General features: G+C 43.8%; 6 protein-coding genes across 6 annotated transcripts; 1 reads left to right on the plus strand and 5 right to left on the minus strand.

Annotated features, from left to right (window-relative positions):
* Positions 1 to 863: 863 nt before the first annotated feature.
* On the minus strand, positions 864 to 4,250 carry EAF01_002490 (uncharacterized protein; the record flags this gene model as incomplete). Its single annotated transcript, XM_038910743.1, has 1 exon — positions 864 to 4,250. One exon carries the CDS (start codon positions 4,248 to 4,250, stop codon positions 864 to 866), a length of 3,387 nt encoding a protein of 1,128 aa, XP_038773665.1.
* Positions 4,251 to 5,663: 1,413 nt separating this feature from the next.
* EAF01_002491 (uncharacterized protein) lies at positions 5,664 to 7,865 on the minus strand (the record flags this gene model as incomplete). The annotated part of the gene is made up of 2 exons (XM_038910744.1): positions 5,664 to 7,222; positions 7,271 to 7,865. 2 exons carry the CDS (start codon positions 7,863 to 7,865, stop codon positions 5,664 to 5,666), a joined length of 2,154 nt encoding a protein of 717 aa, XP_038773666.1.
* A 2,036-nt stretch (positions 7,866 to 9,901) lies between these two features.
* Positions 9,902 to 10,456, minus strand: EAF01_002492 (uncharacterized protein; the record flags this gene model as incomplete). Its single annotated transcript, XM_038910745.1, has 2 exons — positions 9,902 to 10,260; positions 10,312 to 10,456. 2 exons carry the CDS (start codon positions 10,454 to 10,456, stop codon positions 9,902 to 9,904), a joined length of 504 nt encoding a protein of 167 aa, XP_038773667.1.
* Positions 10,457 to 13,085: 2,629 nt separating this feature from the next.
* On the minus strand, positions 13,086 to 13,793 carry EAF01_002493 (uncharacterized protein; the record flags this gene model as incomplete). The annotated part of the gene is made up of 1 exon (XM_038910746.1): positions 13,086 to 13,793. One exon carries the CDS (start codon positions 13,791 to 13,793, stop codon positions 13,086 to 13,088), a length of 708 nt encoding a protein of 235 aa, XP_038773668.1.
* Positions 13,794 to 14,565: 772 nt separating this feature from the next.
* On the plus strand, positions 14,566 to 19,998 carry EAF01_002494 (uncharacterized protein; the record flags this gene model as incomplete). The annotated part of the gene is made up of 10 exons (XM_038910747.1): positions 14,566 to 14,736; positions 14,846 to 15,902; positions 15,958 to 16,316; positions 16,629 to 17,058; positions 17,116 to 17,458; positions 17,510 to 17,729; positions 17,894 to 18,024; positions 18,129 to 18,958; positions 19,012 to 19,266; positions 19,319 to 19,998. The coding sequence occupies 10 exons, from the start codon at positions 14,566 to 14,568 to the stop codon at positions 19,996 to 19,998; spliced, it is 4,476 nt and encodes a 1,491-aa protein (XP_038773669.1).
* Positions 19,999 to 20,285: 287 nt separating this feature from the next.
* On the minus strand, positions 20,286 to 21,890 carry EAF01_002495 (uncharacterized protein; the record flags this gene model as incomplete). The annotated part of the gene is made up of 4 exons (XM_038910748.1): positions 20,286 to 20,735; positions 20,790 to 21,520; positions 21,695 to 21,723; positions 21,781 to 21,890. The coding sequence occupies 4 exons, from the start codon at positions 21,888 to 21,890 to the stop codon at positions 20,559 to 20,561; spliced, it is 1,047 nt and encodes a 348-aa protein (XP_038773670.1). The 3' UTR covers positions 20,286 to 20,558.
* Between the last annotated feature and the right edge of the window lie 739 nt (positions 21,891 to 22,629).

Below are 22,629 nucleotides of genomic sequence, written 5' to 3' on the forward strand. Positions count from 1 at the left end.
ACACTCCCCACATCCCCATCCACATCTACCACGCCTTCTCAATCCCAAAGCCCATCTTCCCATTCACGCACACCCCTCTTCCGAGGAACGATATCCCCCAAAAGATCTATAAAATAAAGATGAAGATCAATCACCTTTGGTACCCAAAATCAGAGGTCGGGAGATCAGAAAATATATAGATAGATATCGACTAGACTCATCATGATGAATATCAGAATATAAGATTACATTTTATCAACACATTACTTGCTTATATGATGATAGATGATAGATAAATCGAATAAGGAATGATGAGCTATGTAGCAAGTAGAATTCTTCCTCTTTCCTCTTCCCCTTCCCCTATTCCCGCACAGTTACCTAGTAATCACATCTCTAAAGCCCCGACTGTTAAGCACCCTCTTAAAGCTCAGCTCCTATGAATTTCAAAATGAAGAACATACAAGAAAGCAAAGCCATTATGATTAGAGACAGAACCTCCAAAACTAGTCGTCGATACAAAAATCCCATTACACACCCGTAACACATCACCCCACCCAACCATAGTATAATAACACGATAAACACACCGACCCACAATAACATAAATCATCTTCATGCCTATTGAACAACTTTAATTGATTAAAAATAATAACTCTGGATATCATAGCAATAAGATTAAAATAGTTTTATGCCCTGCACAAGCTATCTCTTCAAAGACCTCCTCCCCCTCCCTCTACCAATCTATCCCTATATATCCCCGTTCCAACGGAGTACCTCTAAACTATCAAGCCTCCCACCCTCGCACCAAAAAAAAAAATATGAATGCTAGCCGCCAAATATATGCAAGAGCGAAGCAGAGCTTATACTGACACAGAATCAAGTAGCTTAAATCGCACCACCACTCAGGACCTCCCTACCTAATACTTCCACCTCTCCACTATCTGCTGTTCTTCTCCTTTCCAAGACCCATCTTTCGCCTTTGATAGGATCATCCTCTTTCATATAGCTAATCGACTCTGCGCTTGTTGTAGATTTATGTTGTTTGCTAAATGATGGTCTTTGAACCTTTTCAACATCCCCTTCATTTTCATTCCCAGATGATACATCTCTCGCTGTAGTGTTCCCTTGTTCTGACTCAGGGGACGATTGATTGATGTTCAAATTTCCCATACCACCAATCCCATTCTCCATCTCCTCATTTACAAGACCAAAGGCGCTACTCTTTCTGCGACTCCAAAGTGATTGTACAAGCGGTCCTGCAGCCACAGGACTGCCACTCCCGTCAACACTCTTTGGACTAGCATTTCCATTCCCATTGCTTCCCAAACTTTTCACGCTGGCTTGACTTCCACCCCATGCACGACTTCTCAACTTCAACAATGCTTCCATACTCATATCCGAGCCCTTCTCATAACTCTCCGCAATCATCAACTGTGCTAAGCCCGGACTAACCATGGGAGAGCTACCTGACGGCGCATGAAGATGTGATATCGACATGAAAGAATTACGATTTGAATATTCCGAGCGCTCAGTGATAGGTGTGAGATTAGGTTCTCGAGACGCAATTCTACCGCTTTGATTTCTAATCATCCCATCCATTCCCCTTGGATCAAAATATCCACCATTGACATACTCTGCAGAACTAGCCGCAGGGTGTGAGTAAAACCCAAATTCTTGACCATAAAATCCATCCTGGTCGTTTGCAAGCGCTTCTGCATTGGCAGCAGCGATGAATTCATCGTCTTCTAATGCATCATCATAATCGAAATCATCATCGTAAGATGGGGATAGATGTTCATATTGGGAAGAAGTATGACCAGAATCGGTAACCAGACCCGGTTGATTTTCTTCGCGATCCGAGTCAATGTGAAATAAACTTTGCGTACTATCGCGTCTAAATTTGCCACTGGCAGCTGCACTGAAAGCAGCCGCTGCGAGGGAGGCTTGGTATGCAGCAAGCTTATCTTGCGTCAAGGATTGAGTTATTAGTTGAATTGGAGCGGCATCTGAGGTTCTATTTTCAGAGAAGGATGGTTGTGGTACTAAACCTCCAACTGGGCGATTAGTTGTTGGAGACAGCGGTGATAGGGTGTCCTCTTTGAGTTCCCCTATTGTACCTGCAAAACTAGTCGGAACGACATTAGACATTTGTGCAGCCATGAATTGATCTTTTATTGGGCGTCCATATTCATCCGTATCATTGTTGTCAAATAAAGACTCATCAAAACCGCCAGCATCTCTACTCTCATGACCTTCCGCCTCCAGACCAATCATGCCATCATCAAAATATAGGTCATCATCGTCATCAAGTCCTGCGACGTACGGGAACAATGTTGACTTGGAGCTTTGTTGTTGGATGATATCATCTTGTGATTCATGTGGAACCTCAGTGACTATACCAAGGCCCTGAAATTTTAATCCTACAATCGATTTCCCTTCAGGCAGCTGCTTGTCTGGGAGGTACAAATTACCATCTGGAGAGATTGGTGTGAAAATAGAACTAGGAGGATCTGACGTAAGACAGGGCGAGTACTTCGTCATAGCGAAACCAATAACTTCTCCACTAGAATCTCGAGGTGTCGTCGCAGCTCCAGGAGTATACGGACTCATAGGACTAGGTACGTGTGGTTGGAAGGTAAAGCCTGCAACATTTCCATCAAGCAGGCCCGGTTGCGCTTCATCTTTAACGGCAGCGAGTTGTTCCGTCTCTTGCTGCTCTTCTGTTTCTTCTATCTCTTCCAAGTCACTAGTGTTAATGCCTGGTATGTCTTCCTCATATCCACCATCGAATCCTGCAAAGGCGTCCTCTTCGTCATAATCAGCATTGACCCCCGGTATTCTCTCCTCCAACCCATCATCATCCATCATATCATCATAATTAAAGTCGTCATCCTCGTCATAAATTTGTTGATCGTCGTTACTGTCCAAATTGTTCTTTTTCTCCAACGCCTTCTGACGATGTCTATCTTCAAGCAGGCGTTCCTGTTCCGCAGCTCCTATCATATCGAAACTGAATCTCGAAGATGTGCTCTTCATATGTTTTGGAATATCTTTTGCCGAAACGTCAGATACATTTCGTGCTCGACCACCATTTTTCGACGACGGACATGCTTTAGGTGGAGTTGATGCTGGGTCAATTGATATATGTTTCGATTCAACTGGGCCAGGAGTTTCGGCTTTTGGTAGCACTGAAAGTCCAGCCTCAGAGGATAACCTTTGTGCACTCAGCCTCTTTAGATCTCCGGCTTGCAACTCATCATTTCCTTTGGACGCCGTGCCTTGATCAACTGGTCTTTGAATTTCTCGTGCATACATAGGCTTAGGCGCAGTGAGATCAGATAAGTCATTAGCTTTCCGTACATGAGGACCAGCGGCGGGATATTGCTCCTCTTCAAAATTTTCCGTGAATACTGGTGTGTGATTTCCTGCTTTATCGCTTGTAGCTGAATCCGCATAAGGACTCCTTTGAAACGACCTGGTTCCATCCGCTGTATTGATATCATTATGGGAGACGTTCCGTCGTGGTCCCCTCGGCGCACTAAAGTCGTGGACAACTGTTCCTTTGATTCGAGGGTCGAAGTTATCATTCGTATCGAAGTTTGTCGTAAGTGATTCCGGTTTTAATTGAGTTATAGCCTGGGAGGTTCTTCGTCGGGCCAGAAGAGCCATAGGATTCAACATCTTTAGCCTTCCTTTAGATGATTGTGTGGGAGGCGCCTCGAGGGTTGGAGAAGGGATTCGAGCACCCGTAGGTCGTCTCCCAGTTGATTTAATATCTAGATCTGGAGTCATCGATCCAAAAAACTTCTTCGTATTCGAATCGTAAACGGCATTGGACTGTGGTCTAGAATGGTCAGATCCAGCATTTCTGGTCGGTACTGGTCCTGCATTTTCCGCAGATTCAGGCCTTTGATTGCTCGTATGTAATGGCGATTTCTGGCAGTTTCCAAACTCCGAAACTCCCTTTTGCCCATTATTACTTTTCGCATCACCCCAGTTCTGCCCTCTTGGATCATGGCTATGTGTAGTGATCTTCCCATTGAAACTCAAATTCTCAAAGGTATTCCCATACCCCGCGCTCGAAACTCGCGCGACTGGAGGTAAGAAGGGAGAAGAGGCAACAGGCGACGATTCATCTTCGAATCTAGCATCATGAGGTCGTGGAGGATGGCCATGGTCTGGACGTGCTGGCGGTTCAAACCTAGGCGCTTCTGGAATCGGGGATGAAGGGGTCGAGGAAATGCGCCGGTGAGGTCGTAAATAAGAAAACATCCTCTTGTCGTGGGAGCTCATACAAGAATAAGCAAGGTCGGAGAGTTGTTTTTCAGCAGATTCTCGACAACACCTTTAGGTTCAATTATTTAACCTTTTCACGTTCATCGTTATTCGCATAGGTGATTCAAGGCCAATTTGTTGGCTGGTCGCAGAAGATAGAGTTTCTTCGAAAAAATCGATTGTATATTTAGGGATACAACTGCGCAAGACAGGTACTATAGGATAGAGAGGATTGGATTGGATTGGATTGGATTGAATGGTAAGGTTTCGGATTGTAATTATTTAGTTGAGTGGTTTACAGATTATAAATTATAAATTATAAATTGTAGGCTTCGTGACGTATTTTTTCCCAAGCTCGATTTATGGAAGCTTGTTCCACTAACCCTGAATTTAGGTTTCAAAGGCCTGCTGTGCAATCTCACACCACCAGGTTTTTATCGCGGCGCACACAGGAGGTAGCGGATGGATCAATCATAAGTAGATGGACGGATACAAAGATAGACCAACAGATTAACGAATAAATAGAGATAGTAGATAGATAGATAGATAGATAGATAGATAGATAGATATACATACCTAATAGACAGGATAAAATATACACGAGAACCCCCTGAAAAGGAGATTGATATGCTTGCTAGAAGTAAAATGAGCCTAGGAAAGAAAAAAGATATACCAGGTACCCAGATCTCTACATCTACATCTAGGTGCTAGTAGTAGGTGATAGTAGTGGGTACTAGGTAGGTACATCTAACTGATATCTACGAGTACCTACCTACCTACCTAGGTAAACTACCTGCTGTATCTACGTACTATCTTCGATAACAACCGAGCACTGTGCCTGTAGTGTAATTTGCGATTACCTGCATTTACACCACGGAATAATGGATCCCCCTCTAAAAATAATCTATATAAGATTACTAGGTAGGCTTGTAGGTCCTCAGTAAAGTAACAAGTAACATTACCTACTTATGCCCAGGTCACAGTTGAATAAACGGCTTCTTATCAATTACAGCCTCTTGGAAACGGTACTTGTTTAGATATTATACCTAACCTGCATATTTTGGCAGTCAACTCTAATGATATAACTTGTGCCGCATCCTCAACATATCTATTAACACTTTGAACCTCTCGAATTCTTTAGTAAAAATCATGCAACTGTAGATTTCCTTGGCTGCTAAGAATACCGAAGAAGAATATGTCATACATAAATAGCCATCTCAACTTTCTCAATCCCTTCCTTCCTCTATCAAATGAGTCTCGACAGGTTATAAAGTCTTTTTAACTTCATACCTCAACAATGATGCCCAGCTATCATTTGTCTCCCAAAAACGCCTCTTTCGACAAGCCTATCGAACTATCTCCATACCATTGAATACCCTGCCCTACCCTTTGATATTAATACAAGTTCAGCTAATCCACATCCATTCCCGTGTCGCTAGCTTCTATCTCGGTTTCGTCTCCGCCAATTCCCAACAATGATTTTTCCATCGGATCAAGACCATCCTCGTCATCATCAGATACCAACCCCAAAAGCTCCTTATCCATATCATCAAGATCATCATCCCCTCCTCCCTGTACGGTAACATGTCCATTTGCCTGGTGCTTTGGATTATGAATCACTGGCTCGTCGGGCTCATCTTCGGTTTCGTCGCTATCTCGTGCGCGATGACCGTTGATGCCATTGCTTGTCAAGATGCGGTTGGTACCGATAACTCCAAGATTCAAGCCCTTTTGACCATCCCAACGATCAAGCCTTCTCCCGGCACGTCGAAAAGCAGCTGCATACGCTGACACTTCTTCTCCAAAATCGTCCTCTTCGGCTTCGAGTTGAACTAGACCACCGAATCCTCGTTCTTTGAATGGGTAAGGATTCCTGTGATAGGTGTCATCCTCACTATCGCTGAATGGATCTGACATTGCATTCACCCTCTGGTATGCGCGAGCAAAAACGCCCTGTTGCTTACGCAACTTTCTCGCCGCGTGGTGTGCCTTTCTGATACCACGACTTAGAATATAATCGACTCGCTGGTTCCTGTTCCGCTCTACGGCGATTTGATGTGCGGTGAGCGGTCGATGTCGCCTGGAAAGAGTAGCTGGCACCTCTGGCGCTGGAGATGAACCTTCACCAGACTTTGCGCCTCGATATCTGGAGCCTGCATTAAGAACACTGTTAATACGCATGTTGCTGGAACCAAAGGCTCGAGGGGGCGGGGTTGAGCGTGTGCTGTCAAGATCGGAGTCGTGTCTGGGGCGAATCTTACTAATCAAACCAGCAGGAGTTCCAACTACATCATCATAACGAGGCCGAACACGACTCATAATAGTAGATGAATTGGAACCCTCATCGAGCGGTAAGTTGAGCTTTGGCTTAGGACCACGTTTCGGAGGACCATTTTCTGCTTGGAAAGCGATTTGGTCTGCTTCAATGATACGTTTGCGTTCGCGCATCTTAGTGTGACCATACTCTAGCTCTTCTTCCGTATCAACGTTCTCCAATAATTCTTCTTCTTCTGTCATATCCTGTAGTCGTGGAACACCCTGATTTCTGACGTCGGTATCATAATCTACGCCAGACCCAAATGGATTCTCATCTGCCCCTTCTTCCGTAAAATCCGACTCGAGATAGAACCACATCAACCATAAGAACGCCTTTGCCCTTGACTTGCTAGTAATTTGAGTGTTCATGATTAGATCGTAAAATTCACGAGTTGTGGGAAAATGCAATTCTGTAACCTTCGTGGCATGGTTAGTAAGAACGAAGATAAGGTTGACTGGATTTGTTCGAGGAATCGGTGTTGATTTGATCTTTTCCAATGTACCAGGTTCAGGACGATCCTCAGATGCACCCTTCAGTATAGATTTGAGTCGAGGCGCATCTTGAAGCTGCTTGTAAGAGTTCGGATCTTGTCGAGCTTGCAGAGATGGAATGGCGTGATAGGTACGCAGTTGTGCTCGCATCTCTGGAAAGACTAAAACTTTATTAATGTGCGAAAATACGAAGAAGATAACCAACTCACAATTCAAAGTGGTATTCATGCGACCAAGATTAACCAAAAGGCACACCATTGCCATGTTCTTTGCTGGCTCATGCTCGCTCAGCAATTTATCCCTCAAGATCTTACTCGTCTTACTACTCCTAGCCATCGTATCGATATAGAGGTCTGCGAAGGTCTGTTTCGGCAGGGTATCATCGTAACCGTTTGTGAATACGGCGTTGTCGTCTTCAAAGATAAGCTTCAGAAAATCATACTGGATGTCCTTCCTCCATAGAGGCTCTCCGTCATCCTTTTTCAGATGACGAATCTTATTATTCTGAGGTCCAAGATTCCCTTGCATAGTAGAGGGCTGATCTTTCGCCGATTTATTACGTGAGCGCGACGACGTATTGCCAGCAGGTGTGGTTGAATGATTATCTGGGACGGGTGTTCTGCGTTCTTCGTCTTCCGTCGTTATATCATTTGTTGGTTTGGTCCTTGTTGATGGAGGATTTTGGGGAGAGTTGGTATTAGTCGTAACATTTTTTGAGGGCGAGGCTTTTGAGTTTGAACGAGTTGGTGATACATCTTCCTTGTCGGAAGCGACAGTGACGACTGGATCTTGTGAATCTGCCATTTCCCGTCGCTACTGCATAGGACCGAATAGCAAAGGAGAAGGATTCAAAGTAATAGTAACGGCAAAAGCAAAAGCAATTGTATCGATAAAATAATGGATGTTGGAACCAAAATCTCGTTTGGATTTAGTTATTGTAGAAATTAACATTCGAATTGAAATTTCGTTGAATTAAAATAGAATATTGATGGAAAAAGATTTTAATTGCAAATTGATCAAAAGATAAAGGATAAAAGATAGTTGGAATGGACAAATGTTGTTTGATGGAAGTTGAAGCTTCGAATTCAATACTTTGGATTCTACATTTTGACTTAATTAGGATGGTAGCTTTATTAATTATTATCATTAGTATTATATTAGGTCATTAGCTGTGTGGTGGACTGAGAGTACTCTGTAGGTAGTTTCAGGCATCTATGGTCTTTATGGGTCAACGTATAAGCTACCACACGATGAGCTAGCTTGCTTGCCAGTCCAGCTCCCCTTATCAAATGGATAAAAAGGCGAATATCGTAGCTAAAGGTACCTAGGTATGGACAACTAGCATTCAATATATATGTAGAATCTTTCAACTAAGGCCAAGCTGTCAGGTGTATCACAGTCACAGGATTGAACGCTTGCTCCATTCCCTTCCATTTCAATCTAGAAATATCTCTGTCTGCATTAATCCGTAACCTTACCGAGTAGACCATCGATATCTCATTCTCAATCTCTTCCTTGGGTTACTAATTAATCACCATTACTCACTTTACGCACGTAGTCCCCCTCGCTACCAACTGAGAGGAATACAACAGACCCGGCCCCGCCTAGTAATACACATTGCCCATGCCTTACACACCTAGTGATCCTTCGTGATGGGAGCATGGAACATCAGCTGAAACTTTGTTACGACTGCTGTCTGGACTCTGCAGATGATCGGTATTTGATCGAACCAACTACCTAGTGCCTCCCCGACACCGTATGCACCTACCACAATCTGGCGTTAGAGTACTCGTTACACGCCTTACCATTCAACATTAAATGTTCCCTGTTCCGCCACTCCGAATCTTCCTTCCACCATCTATACCCTGTTTCCGTCGTCAAAAATGCATCAATCCGCTTCCTAAGGATCCGTCGGATTCAAGGCATATCCGTTCTCCACACAAACTATACGAGAACTGCCGTTAAGCTCTCATCTCGTTTGTTTTCCTATCTGGAATGCTCATCTACTTTAGAATTAGGGCTGAGTGAGATGGGCAACAGAACCTGTCATATCTGGTAGCACGACATAAGAACCTCACAAAAGCATAGCCTCGGACGTTTATTTCCCCCCACCAATCCTGGCAAGAAATGGCTTGACAGATCGTAATAACCACATCCTCCTTTCTATCTGTCGTACTCATTGCGAACTTCATTGTCATTGTGTGACTTCTGTAGGATGGTAATTGTATCGTTAAGTACTAGATTGCCAATGGTTACATTAACATTCATGATTGACGTCCATGAGACAACCATGTGGTGGCTTCATCAGGGGTTAGCGAGTGCGGTATTACCAGACGCCTATAATGTCACAAATTCCATGTTTTATCGAAGGCTTATGTAAAAGTTCTTGCATTGGAGGAAATCTATATAGAAGTGTAAAAGTACAAAGTGAGCTGAATTTACAAATTTAACTCTGGATATTGGAGCCACGCGAAAATAAGCACCATAGAACATAGGAAAGCTAATATTACATGAGAACAGGCATCAATTGATTTCTGCCAAAAAAAAGGCTGAAACTTGAATGAAGAAAAGTAGTAAGAAATTGCGTAAGTATATCGGGGCATGGTGTCGTTAAATCTATGCTCCTTTTTGTTGCATGTCCACCGTGTGTATCGATGAAAATAAATTTTTGAAGGAAAGTCGAGAATAAGAAACAGTCTAAGAGTGTAATACAGCGTACAATCCAGACTATAAAAGCAGCCTGGAAAACTGTTCCGAGGTCGTCACATATAATTAGGTCATTCCAGGTCGCGCACCGTCGTGGCTCTTACCCAATGACCAGGTGAGTCATATTGGCTTGATCAATAACCTGAAGTTCCGCTACCGCTGCCAGCTGCACTCCCATAATCGTAATAGGCCTCATCATCTTCATAGGAAGCCGCTTCTCCCCTGTAATAACCTTCCCTTTCATAAGCTGCGTCGGGGTTTTTATAATAGCTTGTCTCATCGTCTGGCCGAGACCCGTGTCTGGATGCATCCTCTTGAGCTCTACCTTTCGAAACGACATGCTTCATGGAGACAGAACCCCATGGAGAGCCACCGGCATCGGCATTGTCATAGTATACATCATTCGAGTCAGCAGTATGATAAGAATGGCCTGCGTGGGCACGATTTTCATCATCTCGGTCTTGACGCTCCTTGTCCGCTTTCGTCTTGTCGCCTATAAAATATTAGTAACTTGCTGAAGCTTGAGTAATCGGTGATAACTTACGGAACTTTCTCTGCGCTAACTTGTTCTGCACCCTTCTTCGCTCTTCCGGATCTGTGATACCAGACCAGTCGTCTTGCTTTGGCTTTGACTTATCAGAAGAGGAGCTTTTTCCCTTGCCAGATGAAGATCGATGGGAAGAAGACATCTCTGGTTCTGTCTAAGGTATTAACTTGAGATTTGACTCTAACTTGATGATTTGACTGCGGTCAGGATCCTCAATCGTAATGCAAGGAGCTTCGGTTGCTTCTTCTTGTTCAATTGAAGTTTTGGTTTGCTCTAACTCATAAGCGCCGGCCCTTTCAATGTTCATGTACTGACATCAACAGCGGAATTTGATACTTTCGTTGAGATCTCCAACAACCAGACTTTCGAGAATAATATGATGAGGATAATAACCGCGCTATGTAATTTAACTTGATAGATGTATGCGGTGCTTGAGGCGCGGGAAAAGTAGAGCAACGAGTGAAGATGTAGATGAAAATGCTATAGCTTTGTTGATATCATAAGAAGATGATTGATGGTAATGATGAGCTGATGGTTATTTGGTCAAAGGAAACTTCCCTACTTTATAGAAACCATACAGCGGCGCGGAGGGCAGATTTGTTCATCACTCTTTGATATCAACAGATATATAAAGATCTCCATAAGCATACTGCAAAAAAGAAAGCAGACAAAGAGTGGATGGAGCGACAAACAGAAGCACTGCCTCCAGACGGATCATAGATATGACCGCCATGAAAACGTGACTGACTATAGGTGGATAAGAGTAGTATACGACTGAACGAACTATCGAGACGGTCCCCGTTCCTCTAAGGCAGCCTCACCTGAATTGGACTACAACCTGATCCAACCTGATCCAGTGATTGGACTAATAAATGTACATGTGACCTTGTATAGAGAAACTCCTCCAAATCTGGGACGAGATGGGAAATACCGAACGAGGTAGAAAGGATGATGAATCTAGGATCAAAGTGATAGTGGAGTTTCAAATCGATGAGATAATGGCCTGCGGTGTGGTGGGGGCCATCCGTTCTTAGAGGAAGATGGGGAGGGATTGACAGGAATCCTTCCTCGCGGCATTGCCGTTTTCGACCGTTCTAAATCAGAAAATTATATGATTAAGCTTGAATAAACAAAAATTTGCGGTTTTTGTTTCGCCATGAATGCCGAGAACAAGAGGATAATTGGAAAGCTACTTGTGGAAATGGTAGCGAGTACCCACTGTTTTTCGAAGATGTTCAGGCAGAGACTCGGTTCCTGCATAGGCTCGTGTACACTTGGCTAGGCTGGACAAGGGATCAATTTAATGGGAGATCAGGCAGACAAGTCCCATGTAGAGAAAAAAACATTCAAGATCAATGAATAGACTCATCTAGATACGGTCAGTATATCAAGTACACTTATTATTCTGTAAATGTACCATCTAGGTATCCTTTCCTGAGGTAAGTAGTCGTCTGAGAATGCCAGCGATACATCACGAATCAGTTCACCGGACTCGTCAAACTTTTCTACTTTCGAAGGACACCATCGTATACAGGCCTCAGCTACACTCCTAGATGTTCTTTAATGCATTGCGCCGTATGGACACTTACAATTTTGATCACTTGTTCTGAGATGAGATGACGCACACATACATTACCAGTTCGACTATTTGACTCGGGACCCGTAAATGACTAAACGAGGTCGTGATGGAAATGCTTGTTAAAATCCAATTTGAGGTGCCACTATTCGATCAATTAGTTTGAAGAACGAGAATACATCAGACGAGAACATATCAAAGAGCCTTGCTGTGCCAAAGAGGCACAGATTGGTACACATTTGGCTTCGCTCCTGCGCGAAACGAACGACCTTTTGCTAGATGAGTATGGGATTGGCCAGCTTAAGCTACCTAAATTGACTATTATTAGCTTAGTAACGTCGCTTCTTATGGTTTCCAGGTATTCCCGAGGTCTCCGACGCGAGTCCCGGCCGCTGGGTTAGTCCAAGTTGGAGTCTGACTAGTTGCTGACCTGCAATGTGTTCTTTCTAATGATTGCGAGTGGGTTGTGTGTACAAAATGTATGGCATCAACTCTAGCGAGATACTCGAGTAGTAATCTGGAGGAAAGATCCTCCGGCCTTGCAGGAGATTTCCCAGCACAGCCAGAACCTGGCGTCATCCACAACCATAAAATCAACCAATACAGCTCCATTTACCATATACAAAAGAGAAGGAATTCTGAATACTTAAAGCCAGCAAGCAAATTTCACTGTAGATGTGGTATCGGGCATATTTTAGCGCAATTGCTACAGTGGGAGGAGTACGAGGGAGGGAGCACGAGCGAGCTTACGAAGGCTGCATCCGGGGAATCGTGAAATAGGAAGCCATGTATCCCGATCCCGTACAGGAATCGCTAGATTTCCGAGAAATCAAGACCAAGGCTAGTCTATGGAAAAACATCGAGGCAAATCTAGATCAATTGAGGTAATACGGCCAAAGGCGGACGGGAGTGGCGTTAACTTGACGTCTACGCCGCGAAACTGTAATCTCACGTGGCCCTAGTGCCGACCTCACTCTTGTAAACTACTAATCGTAGTTCGAGATTTCGAGTCAAAATATAACTTCAATAAGTTTGGGTTGATCTACAGCCTTGCGAGTGATATCTTCTAGAAGGCCATGACCTGTGGATGAAGATCCCAGAACTTTCGCAGCAGAGCCACCTCCTCCTCGTGCATCCATACACAGCCTCCAATATAATCTTACATGAACGACAAGATTGTCAATCTACTCAATGTTTATCTGGCTGCACGTTTCTCTTCTCTTCTCCTCTTTGCTCGAACTTCGGCCTGTCTCCTTTCGCCTCCATCAATCTTATGACCTCTACGATCTTCCCACAATCCTTCTTTAACGACAATTTTCGCCGCTTGCCCTCCTTTGGAAGGTTGTACGTGAGGTCCAATAATAGTGTGTGCTCCTTTGATACGTAAACCCTGAACTGGAACCATCTGCCCAGCGAGACTATCCTCTGCATTGCCTCCTGTGGGTACATTGACCACTATTTTTCGTTGTCCCGGTGAGGATGTTGCGGTAGCTGTACTATGTCTCGGGTCTGATGACGGCACTTCAACTACACGCAACTCCGCGATTCCATTTTCAATGTGTTGTAGATCTCCACCAATGCCATATTGCCCTTTTCTAAATTTCTCGCGCCAGCGTAGGAGGTAGCGTCGGCTTCGTGGAGGCTCAACGCCCAGCTCTCGTAGTTGATCAGAGGTCAATGTAAACAATGATTTCCATGAAGGAATTTTTGATGCATGCTGGCTCAAATTTCGTCCAATGAGTGTGAGAAACGTTTGAGCATCCGGTACAAATGGTGTGGGACGGGGTACAGGCGGTGCCTTCATGCGATAATGTAGGCTTCGTACTTGATTGCAAGTGGTTGCATCCGTAAAAGGGAGAAGAAATGAGGGAATTGGTCGCAGCTGGTAAGGCTTAAGGATCATGATGGGCAGATTCTATAGAGGAAGTCAATATGGCTGGCTATGTTTCGCACAACAGGACTAATCGTCCAGAAAGTGGGACTGAGGATTCATTGAACGTACGGCAGGAATGATATACCTATATCAAATGGGATCCCGCAGATCAAAGTGTAGATACCGAAGGGTGCATAGATTTTATGTCAACTGATGGCGTCAATGTAAGTCACCTTGTGTCAACCGTTAGAAGGCTGTACCTATCTATTTCTGGGAATCCCCCAAACTATCTATCTCACAATTCGATTTTAACCTTAGCGTTTGTTCGAAAAATCGAGTATCATGTGATGTATCCGGAATAAAGTATTTCCGATGGTGGTATGGGGGCCAAGGGTATGAGTGTGTGGATACTACCTGGTCAAGATAGTGCTAGCTTCTCTTATCTGTTATCGCAGTACATGCTCGCTACTACTGTCGGTGCATACCTCTCCCTCTTGCCTTCGTAATGTAAACAGACGACGGACAGTCTCTCTTGCGCAAGGCAGTCAGTCACCCGTCAGTTAACCACTACAGTCACAAAAAACTGAAATTTCGAATTTAACCATCTGCCATTCATCTTTCGTCATCCAACATTCTGTTAAAACAACGAAACATCCATCATTGCCCATCTACCAAACACACCTATCTTTGTATCTGTTAAACGCGGTAAAAGTAAACTTTCTCATCGGTGCATGGAAGCCTATGTGCGGCCCAGAAGGAAGCACGTTCTTTAGTGTGAAAACGGGTTCAGAAGTTTGATACAATGGCCCCAGTCAGGGAAAAGGGATTCGCAATCATTCCTGATGTCTCTATCTTTGCACAGGAGCCACAAAGAACGAATAATGCAAAAGAAAACGTTCCGCTTGAGAAGCCTCCGGTGGTTTTTGTTACCGATACTACGGATGCCTTAATCAATTATCTTACCACAGATCAGGTAACTGTTATGATTTACTATTTGTATTCCATGGATCACATTCGAACTTCTTGGCAGCAGAGCTTTGAAGCTTCTCGTGACTTTTAGAAGTACTAACTCCATACCATAGAACACATCAGAAGAACCTCTACGGAAGCGTCAGAAACTAACAACAGGATCGAAACTAGAATCATCGAACGATGATGTTTTTCGGGATTACATCACAGTCAAACAAGCTTCGCTGGTAGTCGGATGTCTTCGATCAAAGTTGTCGTTAGACTGCACCACCTTGAATAGGCAGAAGATTCGTTTTACTAGCCACTGGGGCCGCCGGGGTGGCAACCACGAGCCATCTAATATCATCCTTCGAGATGACAATCATAACTCCTTGCTCACCATACCATTATCACTTGAAAATACGTCAAGGAGCATTCCAAATTCCTTCGATGACGTACTCATCTGCCTGATGGTTGATCGAGACTCCAAGAAGCGTGCTCAACGGTCAAGTAAGTTGTGGACAGAGGCCGGAATGAGTGTGTTCAAAATGGATGGTTCGGATTATATTCGGATTGATTTTACTATTAAATGGGAGGTTACAACTAATCGAAAATCGATCCAGCCCAAGAAGACTGATGCTCTGTTGAAGGTACTAAACAATTACTTTCCCGATCCAAATAGCACAAGCTTGGAACCGCTCTCTGCGCAGGACTTTTATCAATCTGCATACTGTCCAGATCCGGATGATGAAACCGCTGCCTCGATCGAAACACCGGGACTGGAATCAACTCTCTATCCGTTTCAAAAACGGGCTGTTCAATGGATGCTTCGTAGGGAAGGTTCTGAGTGGTCTCGCGCGGCTGGATGTATTGAGACAACTCAGTCCGAGGCAATAGGCCGAATACCCCCTTCGTTCTTCGCCGCAACAGACCTACAAGGGCGCGCTTGTTATGTTAGCCATTTGTTTGGAATAGTCACCTTCGATCTGGCTCCGTTCTTTTGGCTGGATCGGGATATCAAAGGTGGCATTCTTGCAGAAGAGATGGGCCTGGGTAAGACTGTAGAAATGATTGCCCTGATGACACTTCACACCCGTCGTGATCAAGAACCGTCGGTTATCGATCCTTTTTCTGGAGAGACCTTGCAGACGACACCTGCCACTCTAATAATATCACCGCCTTCTATTTCAAGTAAGTTCTGAATCAATATCGAGTGCGGATCATATTATTTATTGATTATATGTAGAACAATGGATCGGTGAGATAAAGGCCCATGCACCAAGTCTCAAGGTTACGTATTATGAAGGTATCAAGAGCCGGACACTTCAATATGAAACCATAATGAACGATTTTGCTACCTCTGACATAGTCATTGCCACGTACTCTGTACTCGCATCAGAGATCCACTTCACCAGTCTCAATCCGGAGAGGACGACGCTGCGCAGCGAGTCAAAATATCAGAGGCCCAAATCACCTTTAATGAAGTTTTCGTGGTGGCGTGTATGTCTCGATGAAGCGCAAATGGTCGAAAGTGGTATTAGTAAAGCCGCAACCGTCGCAAGGATGATACCTCGAATCAATGCCTGGGCGATCACAGGCACTCCAGTATGTATTCTCAACCTTTCATATCTTTTTATCTATTTCAACGTGGAACTTATTCGGACTATTGTCCAAAGTTCAATATTCAGAGTCGTTTTGGGGTTTCAAGCCCAATGAGATATTCATTGCATTTTGTTTGGAAAGCAATATGGGGCTTGCTTGATGTTTGTATAGATACTACTCCTTGGATTCGATGTATCAAATTGGTTCTGCATGTGGAAGAGCTCTTCAATCGTGAAGAGATGTTGAAGAGTTGTGGTGGGGACTGGAACACTTCTTATTCAACAAAGGAGCTGAGATATATTGACTACAATTTAGGTCAGGAAAAACATCAATGACTTACTAGGGTTACTCATTTTCTTGAAATATGAGCTCTTGGTCTCGGTGTGGCGATCGCTTGTATACTCTATGCAGAATTTCCACAAGCTTTTCGAGGCTATTAGTTTGCGTCACTCAAAGCAAAATGTTCGCGGAGAGCTTATCTTACCTAAACAACACCGCTTCGTAATTACTATTTCTTTCAACCCAATTGAAGAGCAATTTTACCAAGAAATGTTTGGCAAGATGTGTGAAGAATCTGGACTGGACACTGAGGGCGAGCCTCTCATGGATGGCTGGGATCCAAAAAACTATGCTGAGGTTATGAGACGATGGCTTGTACGATTGAGGCAGGCAACTAATGCACTTCCCCCCCAACTAGCCACGAAGCGAAAGAAAATCAGAGATGAACCAATAGTTCAAACTGCGAGTAAGTTGGATCTCCTGCTACGGGGTACTCCATGGCAAAGACTAATGACATGATCAGGTAAGGCCCTTGAACTTATGTTTTCGCAAACAGATGTTGCTATTAGAGCAAATTCTCGATCACTTCTTCTTTCTCAATTAAAGAGGGGCCAATTATACGAAGATTCCCCTCGCGTTCAAAAGGCTCTGGATATCTGGAAAAAATGCGTCACGCTCTCCTCCACTTTTGTAGATCAAGCTCGGGATGAATTATCCGCTGAGATATTATCAGAGAAGGCGAGCCTGGCATTTCATTTAGACAGTGATTCAGATTCGAAGACAGCAGAAGCTCAAAAAACAATTGCTTCAAGCAAAATCCAGAGCATTGAAGGCAATGGTGAGAAATATTTTGAAGGGCAAGATGGGTAAGAACCTCTTTCATCGCCCTTGGAACACTCTAACACGCTCTCATACAGAATGGATCCTGCCTCACGCGTAGTGATGAGTCGAACACGGTTGAGAGCCGCCTTGGAGCTTCATCACATGGGTAAATTCTTCCTATCAAATGCTTACTTTCAAATAAAGTCAAACGAGGAAATGACAGCAGTTAATTCCGCCGAGTTTGAAAACCTCGATATGCTCGAGAGACAAGGTTACGAAGAGGCTAAGGAGTTACGGCGTGAAATACTACAAGATGTACGTTCTGTATTACACTAGTACACATTTACACTACTATGATATATAGTTCTAACCATTTCACGCTTTGGGTTCCTTGATTTGTTGCGAAGAATGGATTGCACAATTCAGATCGGATGCTTGTTGTCCCACAACATGAAGATAGCTGGGCTAACACATTATAGGCCTTCAAGAGAACAGATAACATGATGACCGCAATTAGCAAAGATGCAGAATCTAGTACATCTGTTCAGTTGCCTCAGTTCGTTCCTAGTACTCTCAGAGGGGGTCCCGAAAGCCGCCGGATTATGGAAGAGTAAGCTGTGGATATTTATATCTCTATTCAATCTATCTTTTCAGATACATGTTCTCATATCTTTACGTGTCGTACCTACATACTAACTAATTATCAATGGCTAGATTCGAAAAGCTTGGAACTAGTTTGGATAGACAAGCACATCAAATTAATGAATGGCGAAACCACCTCATCCAGATCTTGTTGAGTCCATTAGTCGACAACGATGATGAAGGCATTGCCATCAGTGGAGATGAGTACGAGAATTCCATAAAAGTACAGGAAGAAGTCGTGGTATATGTGCAAGCATTGCGAACAATGATTGCCGATCGACAGGCATCGTTGTCTGGCGTGCAAAATTTCCTAATTGACGAAGAAGCTAAAACTGCTTTCCGGGAGGCAAAACATGGCAAAGGTCCTTTTCCAGAAAAGCTACTCGTGCTATTTGACATAAGAGACCTGTTTCTGCACAAGGGCATTAGTGTGAGAGGAACTTTATCAGAACTCCGGACGCTTATATCCAAGCTCAAGGCAAATCATTCTCAAAATGAACTCTCGATCGTCGAAGATCAACTGAAATTGACCCACAATTATCTCACAGATCAAACAAAAGCAACCACAAATCTAGAGAAAGAAATCGGGCAGTTAACAAAGTGCATGAATCTTCGAGTAGAGTACTACAAACAATTACAAGCAATTTCAAATCAGGTGGCCCCGTATACAGGCCCCATTAATGATGGTGTCAAGCAGTCTTTTCTACGAAACGAGCATACACTCACCCAAACCATAGCTTCCCTGAGAGCCAAGAGAAGGTATCTAGTCCATTTGAAAGAGGAGGTCGAAAATCCCAAAGATAAGCGAACATGTGTCGTTTGCAGAGAGGAATTCGAGCTTGGAGTTTTGACCGTCTGCGGTCATCAATACTGTTCCGATTGCACCAGAGAATGGTGGAAATGTAAGAACGCAATCATCTGCAAGTGCCGCATACATATTACTGACCTATTGAAGCATCTCATAGGTGCCCCATCTGTAAACAGAAGCTAATTTATGAAGAGCTTCACAATATTAGCTATAAGCCATATGAGCCAACATTAACCGCCGAAACTGAGGGCATTCGAGAACCGTTGAAGGAACGATCACTCAACTCGAACTCCCCTCAAAAATCTGCGATCTATTCAGATGTCAGCAAATCTATTCTCTCCGCCATCAAAAGCATTGAGTTACAAGACAACAACTCATTCGGCACCAAAATTGATACTCTTGGTATGTAAATTTTGATCTCATTGAACAAATTTCACTAACAATTTTCAAAAAGCCCGTCACATTCTTTACCTTAGAGAATCAGATCCTGGCGCGAAGTCCATCGTATTTTCTCAGTTTTCCGAATTCCTACCAGTTTTAGCTAGCGCATTTGATGCATTTCGCATTGGTCATTCATCTATTGATAGACCCAACGGGGTTGAGAAATTCAAAAATGATCCTGGCATAGAAGTCTTCCTCTTACATTCTCGAGCACATAGTGCTGGATTGACTTTAGTTAATGCTAGTAATATATTCTTTTGCGAACCGTTATTAAACACGGCAATCGCACTCCAAGGGGAGTCTAGAGTTCATAGAATAGGACAAAAGTTTGAGACCAATATTTGGGTAATGGTCATGGGCAACACTGTTGATCAGTCAATCTATGAGTTATCTGTTAAGAGAAGATTGGAGCACCTAGGCCATGCAACCATATCAAAAAAGGGCAAAGGGAGGGCGGTTTCTGATGAGGAACTAGTAGCACGGGTTCTGGAAGAGGTCAATAGCCTAGAGATGCAGCAATCAGTGCCCGGGAATCTTCTTTTCAAGGGGCATGATGGTGAAGCCGTTTCGGAAAACGATATTTGGACCTGCTTATTTGGTGGGAGAACGAAGCGTAGAACAGTAGATCTTATTGGTGGTGGTCCTACTGATGTTTTGGTGGATGCAGAAAAACTCAATGGGCTAGTACGATAGATCATTCAATAGCGGATGATGCATAGCTAGGCAGAAGGAGTATCTACTATGATACGGTATACACTATGGTGGAGAATGCTTGATATGAATTAGAGATGAATGGTTAAGACCAAGTTTAGGGACATGCTTTGAGCTATAGCACCTATTCATGTATTAGCCACAAGATTCATTGCGAGGAAATAGCTTTAGGTAGCTTGCATGATTCTCGATCATTGAGTCGCTAGTAAAGGAGCATCGCGAATAATCACTTAATTTGTTGATGCGAAGGGTCAAAGAAGCTTGAAAGGTTGTAATCAGGCAGTCTAATATTTCTAAGAATGTTTTGTTGCAAGTCATGTTGCTTGCTCTATTCCACAAGAAATGTTTCACGTAACTCCGAAATATAAAATGAGAAGTTGAGACACTCTTTATCGCCAAAGTTTTAAACAACGCTGGAAAGGCAAAGAACTCGTCAACCATGTTGAAGTAAACCTCAATCGAGATGAGAAAAGGCTCCTCTAAACCAAACGCTGCATTGCTATTCCGCCCCTCGATGTAAAATGAAAGTATGCCCCAAGCTTTCATACACCAAATCTCTCTCTATACTCTCCCAAAGTCTTCAGTGAGATATTACTTCCTCCACAAACCACAATCACCACATTCTTTCCCTCCATGGTTTCCCCATCTTCCTCCAATATCTTTTTCAACGTGCCATTGATAGCCACTGCTACACTGACGCCGCACGCACTCTCAACTAACTGCGTCAATATTAGTAAATGGAACTAAGAAGGCCATAAATCCATGAAACCTACAATTCTTTCCTCATCCGCCATCCACACCATACCACTCACGCTCTCCGCATCCCCCAAAACCACACTCCTCACATTCTGTCTATACTTCAATCCCCACTCCAGAGACTTTGCCGCTACCTGTGTGGCACCCAGCGACGTAGCAATACTATCGATCCCGTCTAACCTAACCAATTCTTCCCTCTTCATCGCCGCATGGAAACTCGCCGTTCCCGTCGTCTCCACCCCTATGACCTTCGTTCCACTGTGCGATCCCAATCTTCCACTATCCTCTAATCCTTTCATGATTCCATTGAATAATCCTCCTCCGCCAATACTGCAGATCACCGCATCCAAACTGTGGATGCCTAGTCCACGAACCTCCTCTTCAATCTCAGTGATCACAGTACTGTGTCCATCCCAGATATCGGGGTGGTCAAAGGGTGGTACGTATACACCATTAGCATCGTTGGCTAATAGTTCTTCACGTAAATATCTATCAGCTTCGCTCCAGTGGTTTCCGGTCTGGATAACCTCGGCGTTTAGTAGTTTTATCTTGGAGATCATGTGTGAGGATGTGGTTATGGGGACAACGATGGTACAGGGACGCTTGAGAGAGAATGCTGCGTGGGCGCAGGCGAGTCCAGCGTTGCCGCCAGAGGAACAGTAGAAGTGGACGGGGGTATGGGAATTGGGGGGAAGGGAACGGATGAGAAGATTCCCTATGCCGCGGGATTTGAAGGAGCCGGATGGTTCTGGGGTGTGTTAGCTATTTTGATGATGAGATTGAGATGTGATGGAATAGGACAGAGAAAGTGGACGGAGAAATATGGCGGCAAAGAAGAAATGAGATGATCAGGACATGTCGCAAAGACGAGAGATGAGCTGCGCAACATTTCGATAACGGAAACAAATCGACGAATACATACGTAAATTCTCAAGTTTAAGCCATACATTACTATCTGCGTATCAGTTTATGCTTCTAACCAAAGCCGAAAACACTCTAGAAACTCACCATCCAGCATGTCTTGACAAAGCAGCCGATCTAACCAGTGAAGTTTTAATCCAAGGTTTCGATATATGTCCCTCTCCCATTCCATTTGTGATTGGAGTTGTTGAACCCATTTTGTATAGTATAGTATGAATATTTGTTTCTGTATTCGAATTGTATCTGGAATCTCTTACTGAATGAAAATATTGGTAGAAGAACTATCTCATCACCTCAAATCTCCAATATTTCATCCAACTGTTTGTTTGAAGGAAGCGTGCATCGCAAACTTTTAGTACTTTCATCCCAAGAACTTATCCATGCTAGTTCATTCCTCTCGCATCCAACCCACTCCATTCCATTTCCACGCACCCTCACGAAATGCATGCATCTCGAACCATCTGCAAAACCACGGATATCGCACATATGGAACAAATTTCCTATGTAGGAAGTTTCGTTCGTATCAATCTCGGGAACAGTCGCTTCTAGCACCAACATGTAACCCCATCCCAGCCCAAGCACTGGATAACCTCCTTACTGGCACGAACCAGGATCCCTATGCTTCCTACGCATTCCTTCTCTTCGGCACTGCAGACTCTCCAGTCTACGAAAGGGGAATCCGACGATAAGCGGGGATGCGCTATCTCGCTAAAAACAAGTTATAGGGTAATGAACTTTGCGCAGAAAGATACACGTGGATCTTTAGAGGGTAATCCAGGGGAAGCTATAGGGTAATCATGATACGCGTGTGAGGTTATAGGGTAATTGAAATGATAAGGGATGCTCCGGACGGCTTGCATTTTAAAGTTATAGGGTAATGGCTTCATGCGTAGCGCAGGTGTCGCAAATGCGGGGTGAGCTATTTTCGAGCTATTG

This window comes from Botrytis porri (assembly GCF_014898465.1).
Source record: "Botrytis porri strain MUCL 3234 chromosome Unknown BPOR_003, whole genome shotgun sequence".
Classification (NCBI taxonomy): domain Eukaryota; kingdom Fungi; phylum Ascomycota; class Leotiomycetes; order Helotiales; family Sclerotiniaceae; genus Botrytis; species Botrytis porri.